The sequence below is a fragment of the Chiloscyllium punctatum genome, chromosome 8 (assembly GCF_047496795.1).
Source record: "Chiloscyllium punctatum isolate Juve2018m chromosome 8, sChiPun1.3, whole genome shotgun sequence".
Lineage (NCBI taxonomy): Eukaryota > Metazoa > Chordata > Chondrichthyes > Orectolobiformes > Hemiscylliidae > Chiloscyllium > Chiloscyllium punctatum.
Genome location: NC_092746.1, coordinates 83,637,972 through 83,654,507, shown reverse-complemented (window position 1 = coordinate 83,654,507; position 16,536 = coordinate 83,637,972). Strand labels below are relative to the sequence as shown.

Genomic DNA, 16,536 nt, shown 5'->3' with positions numbered 1-16,536 from the left:
ATGCAGTGGAATTGTTTTGTCTCTGCTATTTGGCAAAATGCTTGAAATTTTCTTGTCTGTGTAATCGATTTGTTTTGTACATTAAAGTAGTGGAATTCTAATCTGTTTCTAATTATTTTAACAAATTGCTATCTTACTGTTTTTACTTCTTCCCTATTTAAATATGAAAACCCTGTACCAGTTGACAGTCCACGACTACACCAAGATTTTAGCTATACTTTCTGATCCAGAAAGAGAAATGGATAATTGTTTGATGTCTTTGCATTACTTAATCAGTTTGAATTTAGTATTGATTTTTCTGTGTTGTCTACATTGAGAGCATGAATAAGATGTATACAGAGGGAGAAAAGTTACTTGTGGCCTCAAAAAATTCAAAGAGAATTTCCTATGAAGCATTATCCTTAAAAAAAGAATCACTTCTTTTGAAGTGCAAAGTGGTTATGTAAGGAAACTGTAACATTGAATCAAAAATTGGGTAAAGAAAGTGTAATTAAGTATGCAGTGACTTGGATTATGGAGGCTGTAAACAATCATGAATATTGCCTTTAATGTCATGACAGTGTGGCAAAGTAATTTAAAATGATAGATTGACACATCTTATCAACAGAACAGCAGGCAATAAGTTAACGGAAGACATATTAAGATTTCATAGTGTGCTTTGCCACATTGTACTGAGTGATTAGAACACTCTTAAAATACAGTAAATAAACACAATTTGAGAAATGCACTATTTCATCCATGCCTTAAAGAGAAACTGAAGACTTGTATTTTAGTTGAAAAAGCATTTTGGGTTGAGTGACCTTTCCTCAGAACCGATGTCACTGATCCAAAATGTTAACTCTGATTTCTCTCTAGAGATGCTGCCTGACCTGCTGAGCTTTTCCAGCAATTTCTTTTTTTTTGACTGAGGAGCTGGTGCAGGGGAGAAGGATTCACATTTTTGGATCATAGGCATCTCTTCTGGGGTAGAAGAAGAACTAAATTGGAAGGGGACTAATATGCTGTCAGGGAAATTTGCTAGAGATGTTTGGGATTATTTAAACTAGTAAGGAGAGGGGGTGGGACCCAGGGAGATAGTGAGGAAAGAGATCAGTCTGAGACTGGTACAGTTGGGAAAAGGGGCAAGTGAAATAGTCAGGGCAGGCAGGGACAAAGCAGAGAACGAGGTAAATTAAACTGCATTTTTTTTCCATGCAAGAGGCCTAATAGAGAAGGCAGATGAACTCAGGGCATGGTTAGGAACATGGGACTAGGATATCAGAGCATTTACAGAAATGTGGCTTAGGGATGGACAGGACTGGCAGCTTAATGTTCCAGAATATAAATGCTACAGGAATGATAGAAAGGAGGCAAGAGTGGAGGGGGAGAGGCATTTTGACAAGGGATAATATTATAGAGTAATAGTCATAGAGATGAACAGCACAGAAACAGGTGGATCCAACTTGTCTATGCCAACCAGACATCCCAACCTCATGTAGTCCCATATACCAGCACTTGGCCCATATCCCTCTAAACCCTTAATACTCATATACCCATCCAAATGCCTTTTAAATGCTGCAATTGTACCAGCCTCCACCACTTCCTCTGGCAGCTCATTATGGCTGCACTGAAAGAGGATATTCCTGGGAATACATCCAGGGAGTTATTTGGGTGGAACTGCGAAATAACAAAACCTTATTAGGATTGTATTGTAGACCCCCCCAATAGTCAGTGGGAAATTGAGAAACAAATTTGTAAGAAGATCTCCATTATCTGTAAGAATAATAAGATGGTTATGGTAGGAGATTTTAACTTTCCAAACATAGACTGGGACTGCCATAGTGTTTAGGGATTAAATGGAGAGGAATTCATTAAGAGTGTACAAGAAAATCTTCTGATTCAGTATGTGGATGTACCTACTAGAGAAGGTGCAAAACTTTTGGGGAAAAAGACAGGGCAAGTGACTAAGGTGTCAGTGGGCGAGTATTTTGGGGCCAGCGACCATAATTCTATTAGTTTTAAAATAATGATGGAAAAGGATAGACCAGATCTAAAGGTTGAAGTTCTAAATTGGAAGAAGGCCAATTTTGATGGTATTAGGCAAGAACTTTCAAAAGCTGTTTGGGGGCAGATGTTCGCAGGTAAAGGGACGGCTGGAAAATAGGAAGTCTTCAAAAATGAGATAACGAGAGTTCAGAAACAGTATGTTCCTGTTAGGGTGAAAGGAAAGGCTGGTAGATGTAGGGAATGCTGAATGACTAAAGAAATTGAGGTTTTGGTCAAGGAAAAGAAGAAAACATATGTCAGGTATAGACAGCAGGGATCAAGTGAATCCTTGGAGTAAAAAGGCAGTAGGAATATACTTAAGAGAAAAATTAGGAGGGCAAAAGGGGGACTTGAATAACTTTGGCAGATAGGGTTAAAGAGAATCCAAAGGGACTTTATGAATATGTTAAGGACAGAAGTGTAGCTAGGGAGAGAATAGGACCCCTCAAAGATCAGCAAGGCGGCCTTTGTGTGGAACTGCAGGAGATGGGAGAGATACTAAACAAATACTTTGCATCAGTGTTTACTGTGGAGAATGATTTAGAAGATATAGAATATGGGGAAATGGATGGTAACATCTTGAAAAATGTCCATATTACAGAGGAGGTGGTACTGGATGTCTTGAAACACATAAAATTGGTAAATCCCCAGGACCTGATCAGGTGTCCTAGAACTTTGTGGGAAGCTAGGGAAGTGATTGCTGGACCCCTTGCTGAGATATTTGGATCATCGATTGTCACAGGTGAGGTGCCGGAAGACTGGAGGTTGGCTAACGAGGTGCCGCTATTTAAGAAAGGGTGGCACGGTGGCTCACAGCGTCCAGAACCCAGGTTCGATTCCAGCCTCTGGCGACTGTCTGGAGTTTCCACATTCTTCCTATGCTTGCGTGGGTTTCCTCCGGGTACTCCAGTTTCCACCCACAGTCCAATGATGTGCAGGTTAAATGATTTGGCCATGTGAAACTGTCCATTGTGTTCAGGGATGTGTAGGTTAGGTGCCTTAGTAAGGGGTAAATGTAGAATAGTTTCTCTTTGGAGGGTCAGCATGGACCTTTTGGGCCAAAGTCCTGTTTTCACACTGTAGGGATTCTATTATATTCTATTCTGTTTTATTCCATTCTAAAGATGGTGAAGAAAATCTAGTGAACTATAGACCGGTTCACCTGACATTGGTGAAGAGCAAGTTGTTGGAGGGAATCCTGAGAGACACAATTTACACATATTTGGATAGGCAAGTACTGATTAGGAATAGTCAGTATGGCTTTGTGTGTGGGAAATCACGTCTCACTAAGTTGATTGAGTTTTTTGAAGAAGTACTGAAGAGGATTGATTAGGGCAGAGCAGTGCTCGTGATCTATGTGAATTTCAGTAAGCCATACAACAAGGTTCCTCATGGTTGACTGGTTAGCAAGGTTAGATCACGTGGAATGCAGGGAGAACTTCCCATTTGGATACAGAACTGGCTCGAAGGTTGAAGATAGAGGGTGGTGGTATTGGGATGCTTTTCAGACTGGAGTCCCATGACACAAGGATAGGTGCTGGGTCCACTGCTTTTCATCATTTATGTAAACAATTTGGATGTGAACATAGGATGTATGGTTGGTAAGTTTGCAGATGACACCAAAATTGGAGGTGCAGTAGACAATGAAGAAGGTTAGGTGAGAGGACAACAGGATCTTGTTCAGATGGGCTAGTGGGCCAAGGAGTGGCAGATGGAATTTAATTTAGATAAATGCGAGGAGCTGCATTTTAGAAAGGCAAATCAGGGCAGGACTTATACACTTAATGGGAAGGTCCTGGGGAGTCTTGCTGAACAACGAGACCTTGGAGTGCAGATTCATAGCGTTATGAATGTGTCGGTATGTACTGTACCTTTTTAAGAGAGAGTGGAAGGACTGAGAGAGGCTGAGTGTGCTGAAAAATTTTAAAATGTAACATTTGGTTGTGAAAACAAATAGCTGGAGCTGTGTTGCTATGTTATGCAACAAATTCAAATTTGGCCAATCAGTTTAAATTATGCCCCAAGATACCAGAATCCAATCGAATTTGAGTTTTACTCTTTTGTATGACATCAAACTAATGAGACAGTCCGATGTTTGGAAGGATATAAAATCAGGTTAGCTAGAATGGCAAAAAGCAACCAAGCACTAACAGACTGCTAGCAGAATAGCTCTCTGAAAAGTACCTGTCAATAAGAAATTTATGCAGCAGAAGACCGAAGAAAAGACTATCCAGGAAAATCCACTGAGGAAAATCTACAAAGGAGAATCGACCCAGCCCGCTGGTTTTGAAACGTGACACTTTTTTCGTAAATCTTAATCAGGGTTTTTATTGAACTAGTTTTGTAGAGCGGGATGTAAAAGCTAGGTTTAAGAGAAAGGAGTTGTAAATAGTTATTGTCTAATGTCCTCTTTTGGGCTGAAAGAATAAAATTGTTAACTTTTTCTTTGAGTAGTGATAATTGGGATAGTTCTTTGCCACTCAAAATTTCACAGATTATGGCATGAGGTGGGCTTTTCTGTGTGTCTGGTTTAAATTAGCAGAGAGGATTACCCCGTGTTCTAACAATTGTTCCTTGAAAGTGGAGTCTCTGGTAGATAACTTAGTGAAGAAGGCGTTTGGCATGCTTTCCCTTATTGGTCAGAGCATTGAGTATAAGAGTTGGGAGGTCATGTTGCGGCTGCACAGGACATTGGTTAGGCCACTTTTGGAATATTGTGTGCAATTCTGGTCTCCCTTCTATAGAAAGGGTGATGTGAAACTTGAAAGCGTTCAGAAAAGGTTTACAAGGATGTTGCCAGGGTGGAGGGTTTGAGCTAAAGGGAGAGGCTGAACAGGCTGGGGCTGTTTTCCCTGGAACATTGGAGGCTGAGGGGTGACCTTATAGAGGTTTATAAAATCATGAGGGGCATGAATACGGTAAATAGACAAGGTCTTTTTCCCTGGTTTGGGGGGGATCCAGAACTAGAGGGCGTAGGTTTAAAGTGAGAGGGGAAAAATTTAAAAGGGACCTAAGGGGCATCTTACTCATGCAAAGAGTGGTACATGTATGGAATGAGCTGCCAGAGAACATGGTGGAGGCTGGTGAAATTAGAATATAGAACATAGAATATAGAGGGCCCTTTGGCCCTCGATGCTCACTGACCTGTCATACCCATCTGAAGGAGAAAGTGAGGACTGCAGATACTGGCGATCAGAGCTGAAAATGTGTTGCTGGAAAAGCGTAGCAGGTCAGGCAGCATCCAAGAAGCAGGAGAATCGACGTTTCGGGCATGAGCCCTTCTTCAGGAATCCATGCTTTGGATGCTGCCTGACCTGCTGTGCTTTTCCAGCAACACATACCAATCTGAAGCCCATCTAACCTACACTATTCCATGTACGTCCATATGCTTGTCCAATGAAGACTTAAATGTACATAAAGTTGGTGAATCTACTACTGTTGCAGACAAAGTATTCCATACTCTCTCTACTCTCTGAGTAAAGAAACTACCTTTTGACATCTGTCCTATATCTATCACCCCTCAATTTAAAACTATGTCCCCTTGTGCTCGCCGTCACCATACTTGGAAAAAGGCTCTCCCTGTCCACCCTATCTAACCCTCTTATATGTCTCTTTTCAGTCACCTCTCAACCTTCTTCTCTCCAATGAAAACAGCCTCAAGTCCCTTAGCCTTTCCTCGTAAGACCTTCCTTCCATACCAGGCAATATCCTAGTAAATCTCCTCTGCACCCTTTCCAAAGCTTCCACATCCTTCTTATGTGATGACCACAACTGTACACAATACTCCAAGTGCGGCTGCACCAGAGTTTTGTACAGCTGCAGCATAACCTCATGGTTCCGGAACTCGATCCTTCTATTAATAAAAGCTAAAACACTGTATGCCTTCTTAACCACTCTGTCAACCTGTATGGCAACTTTCAAGGATCTGTGTACCTGGACACCGAGATCTCTCTGCTCATCTACACTACCAAGAATCTTACCATTAGACCAGTACTTTGCATTCTGGTTACTCCGACGAAACTGAATCACCTCACACTCGTCCACATTAAACTCCATTTGCCACCTCTCAGTCCAGCTCTGCAGCTTATCTATGTCTCTATGTAACCTACAACATCCTTCGTCACTATCCACAACTCCACCGACCTTAGTATCGTCTGCAAACTTACTAACCCACCCTTCTACACCCTCATCCAGGTCATTTATAAAAATGACGAACAGCAGTGGACCCAACACCAACCCTTGCAGTATACCACTAGTAACTGGACTCTGGGATGAACATTTCTCATCAACCTCTGTCTTCTTTCAGCAAGCCAGTTACTGATCCAAACTGCTATATCTCCCACAATCCCATTCCTTCACATTTTGTACAGTAGCCTACTGTGGGGAACCTTATCGAACGCCTTGCTAAAATCCATATACACCACATCAACCAGTTTACTCTCATCAACCTGTTTGGTCACTTTCTCAAAGAACTCAATAAGGTTTGTGAAGCACGACCTACCCTTCACAAAACCATGCGGACTATCCCTATTCAAATTATTATTTTCTAGATGATTATAAATCCTATTTCTTATAACCTTTTCCAACACTTTACCAACAATTGAAGGAAGGCTCACTGGTCTATAATTACCAGGGTTGTCTCTACTTCCCTTCATGAACAGGGGAACCACATTTTCTATCCTCCAGTCTTCTGGCACTGTTCCTCTAGACAATGGCAATTTAAAGATCAATGCCAAAGGCTCGGAAATCTCCTCCTGGCTTGCCAGAGGATCCTAGGATAAATCCCATCCGGCCCAGGGGAACTTCTCTATTTTCACACTCTAAAGGGTTTCTATTACCTCTTCCTTGTGAACCTCAATCCCACCTAGTCTAGTAGCCTGTATCTCCGTATTCTCCTCGACAACATTGTTGTTTTCTAGAGTGAATACTGTCAAAAGATATTCACTTAGTGCTTCCCCTATCTCCTCTGACTCCACACACAACTTCCCACTACTATCCTTGATTGGCCCTAATCTTACTCTCGTCATTCTTTTATTCCTTAAATACCTATAGAAAGCCTTAGGGTTTACCCTGATCCTATCCGCCAACAACTTCTCATGTCTCCTCCTGGCTCTTCTGAGCTCGCTTTTTAGGTCTTTCCTGGCTACCTTGTAACCCTCAAGTGCCCTAGCTGAGCCTTCACATCTCATTCTAACATAAGCCGCCTTCTTCCTTTTGACCAGAAATTCCACTTCCTTCATAAACCATGGCTCCCGCGCTCTACAGCTTCCTCCCTGCCTGACAGGTACATACTTATCTAGGACACACAGGAGCTTTTCCTTGAATAAGCTCTACATTTCTAATGTGCCTATCCCCTGCAGTTTCCTTCCCCATCCTATGCTTCCTAAGTCTTGCCTAATTGCATCATAATTACCTTTCCCCCAGCTGTAACTCTTGCCCAGTGGTATACACCTATCCATTTCTATCACTAAAGTTCACATAACAAAATTGTGATCGCTATCACCAAAGTGCTCACCTACTTCCAAGTCTAACACCTGGCTGGGCTCATTACCCAGTACCAAATCTAAAGTGGCTTCACCCCTTGTTGGCCTGTCTACATACTGTGTCAGGAAGCCCTCCTGCACACATTGGACAAAAACTGACCCATCTATAGTATTCATACTATAGTGTTCCCAGTCAATATTTGGAAAGTTGAAGTCCCCATGACAACTACCCTGTCTCTCTCACTCCTAATGAGAATCATCTTTGCTATCCTTTCCTCTATATCTCTAGAACTATTCAGAGGCCTATACAGGATGACCTCTCCTTTCCTGTTTCTAACCTCGGTCCATGCTACCTCAATTGACGAGTCCCCAAACATCCTTTCTGCAATTGTAATACTGTCCTTGACCAATAATGCCACATTCCCCCCCTCCCACTTTTACCATCTTCTCCGTTCTTACTGAAACATCTAAATCCTGGAACCTGCAACAACCATTCCTGTCCTTGCTCTATCCATGTCCCCAAAATGGCCACAACATTGAAGTCCCAGGTACCAACCCATGCTGCAAGTTTACCCACCTTATTCCGGATGCTCCTGGTGTTGAAGTAGATACACTTCAAACCAACTTCTCGCTTGCCGGTGCCATCTTGCATCCCTGAAACTTGATTTTGGACCTCCCTACTCTCAACCTTTTCTATACTTGAACTACAATTTTGGTTCCCACCCCCCTGCTGGATTAGTTTAAACCCACCCCAATAGCCTTAGCGAATTCCCCCCCCCCCCCCCCCCCCGCCAGGATAATGGGACCCCTCTGGTTCAGGTGAAGACCATCCTGTTTGTAGAGGTCCCACCTTCCCCAGAAAGAGCCCCAATTATCCAAGAATCCAAAACACTCCCTCCTGCACCATCCCTGTAGCCACGTGTTCAACTCCTCTCTCTCTCCCTATTCCTCACCTCACTGGCACATGGCACGGGCAACAAACCAGAGATAACAACTCTGTTCATCCTAGCTCTAAGCTTCCATCCTCGCTCCCTGAATTTCTGCCCTAAATCCCCATCTCTCTTCCTACCTATGTCGTTGGTGCCTATGTGGACCACGACTTGGGGCTGCTCCCCCTCCCCTTTAAGGATCCCCAAAACACGATCAGAGACATCACAAACCCTGGTACCTGGGAGGCAACACACCAACCGTGAGTCTCTCTCGTCCCCACAGAACCTCCTATCTGTCCCCCTAACTATGGAGTCCCCAATAACTACTGCTCTGCTCCTCTTCCCCCTTCCCTTCAGAGCAGCAGGGACAGACTCTGTGCCAGGGCCCTGTGCCCCACTGCTTTCCCCTGGTAACTCATCTCCCCCCCCCCCCCAGCAGTATCCAAAATGGTATACTTATTGTTGAGGGGAATGGCCACAGGGGATCACTGCACTGCCTGCTGGTTCCCTTTCCATCCCCTGTCTGTAACCCATCTGCCTTTTTCTTGTACCTTAGGAGTGACTACCTCCCTGTAACTCCTCTCAATAACTCCGTCTGCCTCCTGAATGATCCGAAGTTCATCCAGCTCCAGCTCCAGTTCCCTAACGTGGTTTTCGAGGAGCTGGAGTTGGGTGCACTTCCCGCTGATGTAGTCAGCAGGGACACTAGTCATGACCCTTACCTCCCATATTCTGCAGGAGGAACATTCAACTGCCCTAACCTCCATTCCCACTATTCTAAGTTCCCAAAGAGAATGTTGAAAAAATAAGGAATAAAAAATAATCTCGTTACCTTACCAATCTGGCGCATAGAACCTTTTTTTGGTTAGAGGAGGAGGATGGGTGGGAGACACTACCCGAGTAGTGTTTCGCATAACTCAACCACACAAATATATGACTTCCCCGAAGTCCTTCGCTCCTCCCTCGCACCTCTCGGCAAATGGAGGCCCGACTCCCGCAGCCAGTCCCTTTTAATGCGGAAAAATTCACCCTTCCCAGCAGCCCTCTCTTCACCAATTCTTCTCTCCTCGCCACTCTGGTAAAATGGTTTTAAAAATGAAATGACATTATTTATAGGACTTTGGTCAGGGCACACTTAGGTGCACATTGTTGTCTCCTTACTATGAGAAAAGCATGGAGACACAGAGACTGCGATAAAAAACATTTTTAAAGATGATACAAGAACAGCAAGAGTACAGCTGTCTAGAAATGTAAAAAAGGACTTTATTTAAATAAGAGAAAATTTAGAGGAGATCTGATTTAAGGCTTTTAAAATTATGAAAATGGTAATGTGAAGAGGATACTTTCTAGTGGACAAAAATTAGAAGATAATTACTAATAAATCCAAAGAGGAAGTGAGGCCACTTTTACGTTAAATTCAGAGTGGTTAGAGTGTGGAGCAGAAGGAAATGTCAGGGAACCTGATGGTCTGCATCCCAGGGTACTTAAGGAGGTGCCTCTAGAAATCGTGGATGCATTGGAAATCATTTTCCAATGTCCTATAGATTCATAATCCGTTCCTGCGGATTGGAGGGTGGATAATGTTGTCCCATGTTTCAAGAAAGGAGGGAGAGAGAAAACAGGGAATTATAGACTGGTTAGCCTGACGTCAATGCTGGAGATGCTGGAGTCGATTATAAAAGATGAAATTACAACTCATTTGGAAAGCAGTAACAGGATATGTCAGAGTCAGCATGGATTTACAAAGGGAAAATCGTGCTTGACTAATCTTCTGGAATTTTTTTGAGGATGTAACTATGAAGATAGACAGTGGAGAGCCAGTGGATGTAGTGTACATCCACTGGACTTGCAGAAAGCCTTTGATAAAGTCCCACATAGGAGATTAGTGAGCAAAATTAGGGCACAGGGTATTGGGGGCAAAATACTGACTTGGATTGAAAATTGGCTGGCTGACAGGAAGCAAAGAGTAGTGAAGAATGGGTCCCTTTTGGAATGGCAGGCGGTGACTACTGGGGAACCACAAGGCTCAGTGCTGGGACCACAGCTATTTACAATATACATTAATGATGTAGATGATATAGATTAAAAGTAATATTAGCAAATTTGTTGATGACACAAAGCTGGGTGGCAGGCTGAAATGTGAGGAGGATGTTATGAGATACAGGGTGATTTGGACAGGTTAGGTGAATGGACGGATGCATGGCAGCTGCAGTTTAATGTGAATAAATGTGTGGCTATCCACTTTGGTGGCAAGTACAGGAAGGCAGATTACTATCTAAATGGAGTCAGGTTAGGTAAAGGGGCAGTACAGAGAGATCTGGGTGTTCTTGTACATCAGTGAATGAAAGCAAGCATGCAGGTACAGCAGGCAGTGAAGAAAGCTCATGGCATACTGGCCTTCATAAGAATAGGAATAGAGTATAGGAGCAAAGAGGTCCTTCTGCAGTTGTACAGGGCCCTGGTGAGACCGCACCTGTAGTATTGTGTGCAGTTTTGGTCTCCAAATTTGAGGAAGGATATTCTGGCTATTGAGGGAGTGCAACATAGGTTCACAAAGTCAATTTCCGGAATGGTGGGACTATCATATGCTGAAAGATTGGAGCGACTGGGCTTGTATACACCGGACTTTAGAAGGATGAGGGAGGATCTGATTGAGACGTATAAGATTATTAAAGGATTGGACACTCTGGAGGCAGGAAGCATGTTTCCGCTGATGGGTGAGACCAGAACCAGAGGACACAGTTTAAAAATAAGGGGTAGGCCATTTAGAACCGAGTTGAGAAACTTCTTCACCCAAAGCTATATGGAATGCTCTGCCGCAGAAGACAGTGGAGGCCAAGTCTCTGGATACTTTCAAGAAAGAAATGGATAGCACTCGTAAAGATAGTGGAATCAAGGGTTATGGGGATAAGGCAGGAACAGGATATTGATTGTGAATGATCAGCCATGATCATAATGAATGGTGCTGCTGGCACGAAGGGCTGAATGGACTACTCCTGCACCTATTGTCTACTGGAAAGATTAGAAGGCAAGGGAGATTTATAATCATAGGTAACACTGAACAAAAGTTGAAGGGAGTCAGAATGCTCATGGGAAGAGAGGGAAGTCTAAAGTAGGTGTCAATGTTGGATATTATTAGCAGATTAGAGGTCCAGTAACCCATCTCCAGAACAGAAATCACAATTTCTCTGAACATAATAGGTGAAATCTTAATCATAAGATCATTGGTATATTTCTACAACAAATTCTCATTTTGTTTTGCAGATCAATGAGTTAAGTCATGTCCAAATTCCAGTTATGTTGATGCCAGATGACTTCAAAGCCTACAGCAAGATAAAAGTAGATAACCACCTGTTCAATAAGTAAGTTTACTGTATAGCATTCTTTAATTAACTTTTAATTAAGTTGAAGAATAATTATATCAATGCACTGAAAAATGCTGTGATTTGCCTTAGATTTTTGCTTACAGCCTTTGCTTAGCAGTGCTCCCATGTACAAAATAATGTGGTAATTTTCTTTCAGAGGAGGAAGTGCCTTCAAATTTACACTACACTGATTTTGAAGATCAGTAATCTCAGCTGCAGGACATCTCTCCAGGTGTTCTTCAGGGTAGTGTCCTAGGCCCAACCATATTTATCAATGACCTTCCCTCCATCATATGATCAGAAATGGGGATATTCACTAATAATTGCACAATGTTCAGTCCCATTTACGATTCCTCCAATACTGAAGTAGTCTATCTTTAAATGCAACAAGATCTGGGCAATATCCAGGCTTGTGCTAACAAGTGGCAAGTAGCATTCGCATCACACAAATATCAGGCAATGACCATCTCCAATAAGAAACAATCTAACCACTACCCCTTGACATTCTTGGTGTTACGATCACCGAATCTATCTCTATCAACATCCTAAGGGTTACTGTTGACCAAAGGCTCAATTGGACTCACCATATGAACACAGTGGCTATAAGAATAGGTCAGAGGCTAGGAATATCGTGGCAAATAACTCATTTCCTGACTCCCCAAAGCCTGTCCATCATCTACAAAGCACAAGTCAGGAATGTAATGGAATACTCACCACTTGTATAGTTGGGTGCACCACCAACAACACTCAAGAAGCTTAACACCATCCAAGACAGAGCAGCCTGCTTGATTGGCACCACCTCCACATCCACAAACATCACTGCCTCCTCCACCAACACTCAGCATTATGTACTATCTACAAGATACACTGCAGAAATTCACTACAGGTCTTTAAAATAGCACCTTCCAAACCCATGATTACTTCCAGCTCGAAGAGCATCTGAACATCACCTGCAAGTTCCCCTTCAATCTAGTCACCATGCTACCTTAGAAATATATACTAATTCCTTCAGTGTTGCTGGGTCCAAATCATGGATTTCCTTCCCTAAAGGGATTGTTGTCAGCCCACAGCACATGGACTACAGCAGTTCAAGAAGGTAGCTAACCATCACCTTCTCAAGGACAACTAGGGATGGTCAATAAATGCTGGCCAGTCAGCAATGCCCGTGTCCCATGACTGAATTGTTTAAAAATTCTCATGAGCTACTGAAATCATAAACTTGTAATCAGAGATGTAAATATCTATTATGGTAGTGAATGATTCAGAACCTTACTTAGAGAAAAGCATTCCATTCGCTTGTATTTTTTAACAAATCATATGATTTATGGGATAATCATAGACTGCAATTTTGACTGTTTTTGCTTGTGAATTCCCATTTGATATGCTGTACACTTGCAGTTCTTGGTGCCTGCATAAGATGTAATTTCCTAATTCCCAGATTCACTCATGCCTTTTTGTTTCTAATTTTATTTTTGATTTTGTATTTAGTAGAGGGAATGTACCATTGTCAGAGACAAGATCATGAACCAAAGCTTTTCACTGTGCCTTGGTACACATGACAATAAATTCAGTTCAAATCCCAGTGGTTCAAGTGACTCAACTTCAAGAAAAAAAACTTGCATTCATACAGCGCACTCCACAAAACTTTCCTTTGACTTTTGTCTCCCAAATGATCAGTTACATTACCTTGGTGGGAGAAAGCTTTATCCATTAGATAGCTCCAAGTTATTTGTTATGCAAGATGAGCAGCTACTGATAGTTTCTTCTGAACAGTATTCTTATCTCTTGCTATTTTGAAATCAGCTTCACCCCTCAAAAACTAAGACTATGAAAGATATTTATCACAGGCAGAGGACTAGATTTTCTGCACAGCTGCAATGTTGTAAGGGGGTTTGGGAGGGTGTGTGAGATGAGATTCTCATTTACTAAATGGCATTTTTTAAATGTAGGCATGTGGTCCTCCAATGCTGTATGAAGTTTAGAGAGATCACAGGTAATGAAGAGATAGTTGCAGGGTCTGACACAGGTAGCAAATATTTGAAGGAGCTGAAACTTAGAGCTGGTAGAGAATGGAAGACTAGCATGAAATTAACCATGATGTGGAGGTGCCAGTTTTGGACTGGGGTGGACAAAGTTAAAAGCCACACAATACCAGGTTATAGTCCAATAGGTTTATTTGGAAGCAGTAGCTTTCGTAGAGCTGCGCCTTCATCAGGTAGCAGGAGCAGTGCTCCAAAAGCTATTGCTTCCAAATAAACCTGTTGGACTATAACCTGGTGTTGTGTGATTTTTAACTTTGAAACTAACAAGTGTGGGACAGGAGGCAAACTGGGAGAAAATACCATTGATATGTTGAAACGAGAAAATTAAAAGAACTCAACATCAAAAGCTTCTGTCACAAATATGTCTTCAACTTGATTGTACTTTCAAAACAGGCACACATTTTTACCTTCAAACGAGTTCATTCACTGTGAATATTTTCAAGTTCCAAAGTTGGAGGTTTGGGCATTATTAATTCACTGCGTCAAGCAATCCATCAAATGTGCATCTACAGTATATTTAAAAGCTTTCAACTCTTTAAAATTTCAGTCAATTTTTCCATTACAAGCTTCATACATGTAATTTTATACTGGAGATACCTTTGTAAACTTGCCCTTCTTTAATTGCATCCTCCTACCAGCATGATACTGTAGCATACCAGGTTTCTTATCCAGTACTATAGAAAAATGCCTACGCTCCAAGAAATCTACAGTACTTTTCTAACTACCAACTTGCTCTCAAACTGTTTAAAATAGGAAAAGCATTAAGCCATTTTACCCTTTAGACCCTGTTCTATCATTCAGTGAGACTATGACTGATCTGCAACCTAACCTCACTCTGGAGTCTAAAAGAGTCAAGGAAGCAAAGATTTTATTCTAGCACATGCAAGGGAGAAATTCTCAGTTATCCAAAGAAATTCTCATTTTAAGAATTTGCAACATGCTCTTTTATAATTTTCAACTTCATGTAGGCTCTGTTATCCTTAGGTCTGCTAGTTTTCATGGTGACTCAACTATCCTGTCTCTCCTTCAGTTTCCCTTACAGGTAGTTCTGCTATAACACCGTAGTCGCAATCCCATACAATGCCATACAATAGAAACAATGGGACCTATGGGAAAAACAGGGTTGGGGAGAACCACCAAAAATACCAGTAAAATTCAAAGCAAAAACAGTAGTTAGCCTAACACAAATGATAGCATAGTCTAAGTAAATTTTGACCTGTTGTAACTGACCTGTTTTATGGGCCTGTATAATGTAATTCATCAGAATCTTCAACTGATTACTCTCGATTAGCATCTATACCTGCTGGCTGCACTACATTCTAGCCAATCTTCTGATCTCATCCAATAGTAACACTGCACAAGTCAGATCCCAGAATGAAACCTGCCCTGATAGATCAAGGACTGAAACTTAATTTCTTTCACTAAATATCGGTTTTATCAAGTTTATCGGAGAGTTTTACATCATGATGATGGGGGAACATTTATTACCTTATTTTATACAACCTGCCTGATTTAGGGCTTTTGCCTGAAACTTCACCTCTCCTGCTGCTTGGATGCTGCCTGACCTGCTGTGCTTTTCCACCACCACACTGTCAACTCTAATCTCCAGCATCTGCAGATGTCACTTTTGCCTGCCTGATTTATTACCCCTTCCCCCGTGCCCCCTCGATGCCCCTTTCACATATTCTGGCACCATCATATTATGTGCTATTTCCAAAAGAACAAAGAAAATTTACAGCCCAGGAACAGGCCCTTCAGCCCTCCAAACCTGAGCCGATCCAAATCCACTGTCTAAACCTGTCGCCCAATTCCTAAGCATCTGTATTACTCTGCTCCCCATCTACTCATGCATCTGTCCAGATGCATCTTAAATGAATCTACTGTGCCTGCCTCTACTACCTCTGCTGGCAATGCGTTCCAGGCACCCACCACCCTCTGTGTAAAATACTTGCCACGTGTATCCCCCTTAAACTTCCCACCTCTCACCTTGAAAGCGTGACCTTTCGTTATTGAATCCTTCACCCTGGGAAAAATTTTATCTCTATCTACCCTGTCTATGCTCTTTCTGATTTTTAAGACATCAATCAGGTCCCCCCTCAATCGCCTTTTTTCTAATGAAAACAAACCTAACCTACTCAACTTCTCTTCATAGCTAGCACCTTCCATACCAGGCAACATCCTCGTAAAACTTCTCTGCACCCTCTCCAAAGCATCCACATCTTTTGGGTAATGCGGTGACCAGAACTGTACACCGTATTCTAAATGTGGCCGAACCAATGTCGTGTACAGTTTTAACATGACCTGTCAGCTCTTATACTCAATACCCCGTCCGATGAAGGCAAGCACACCATATGCCTTCTTGACCACTCTATCCACCTGTGCAGCAACCTTCAGGGTATAGTGGATCTGAACTCCCAGAACTCTCTGCTCATCAAATTTTCCCAAGGCTCTTCCGTTTACTGTATGATTCGCTCTTGAATTAGACTTCCCAAAATGCATCACCTCACATTTGCCTGGATTGAACTCCATCTGCTACTTCTCCGCCCAACTCTCCAGTCTATCTATATTCTCCAGTATTCTTTGATAGTCCTCTATGCATTCTGCTACTCCACCAATCTTGGTGTCATCTACAAACTTGCTGATCATACCAACACTGCCCTCTTCCAGATCATTTATGTATATCACAAACAAC

At 42.2% G+C, this 16,536-nt stretch overlaps 1 protein-coding gene across 4 annotated transcripts in view; it reads left to right on the top strand.

The window, feature by feature from the left end:
* The window catches only part of pip4k2aa (phosphatidylinositol-5-phosphate 4-kinase, type II, alpha a), a 244,273-nt gene that overhangs the window by 121,370 nt on the left and 106,367 nt on the right, over positions 1-16,536 (top strand). For all 4 annotated transcript variants that reach the window (XM_072575966.1, XM_072575968.1, XM_072575967.1 and 1 more), the window contains exon 2: positions 11,702-11,799. In XM_072575966.1, the coding sequence (XP_072432067.1) occupies positions 11,702-11,799 (98 nt within the window). The remainder of the gene's footprint in view (positions 1-11,701; positions 11,800-16,536) is intronic.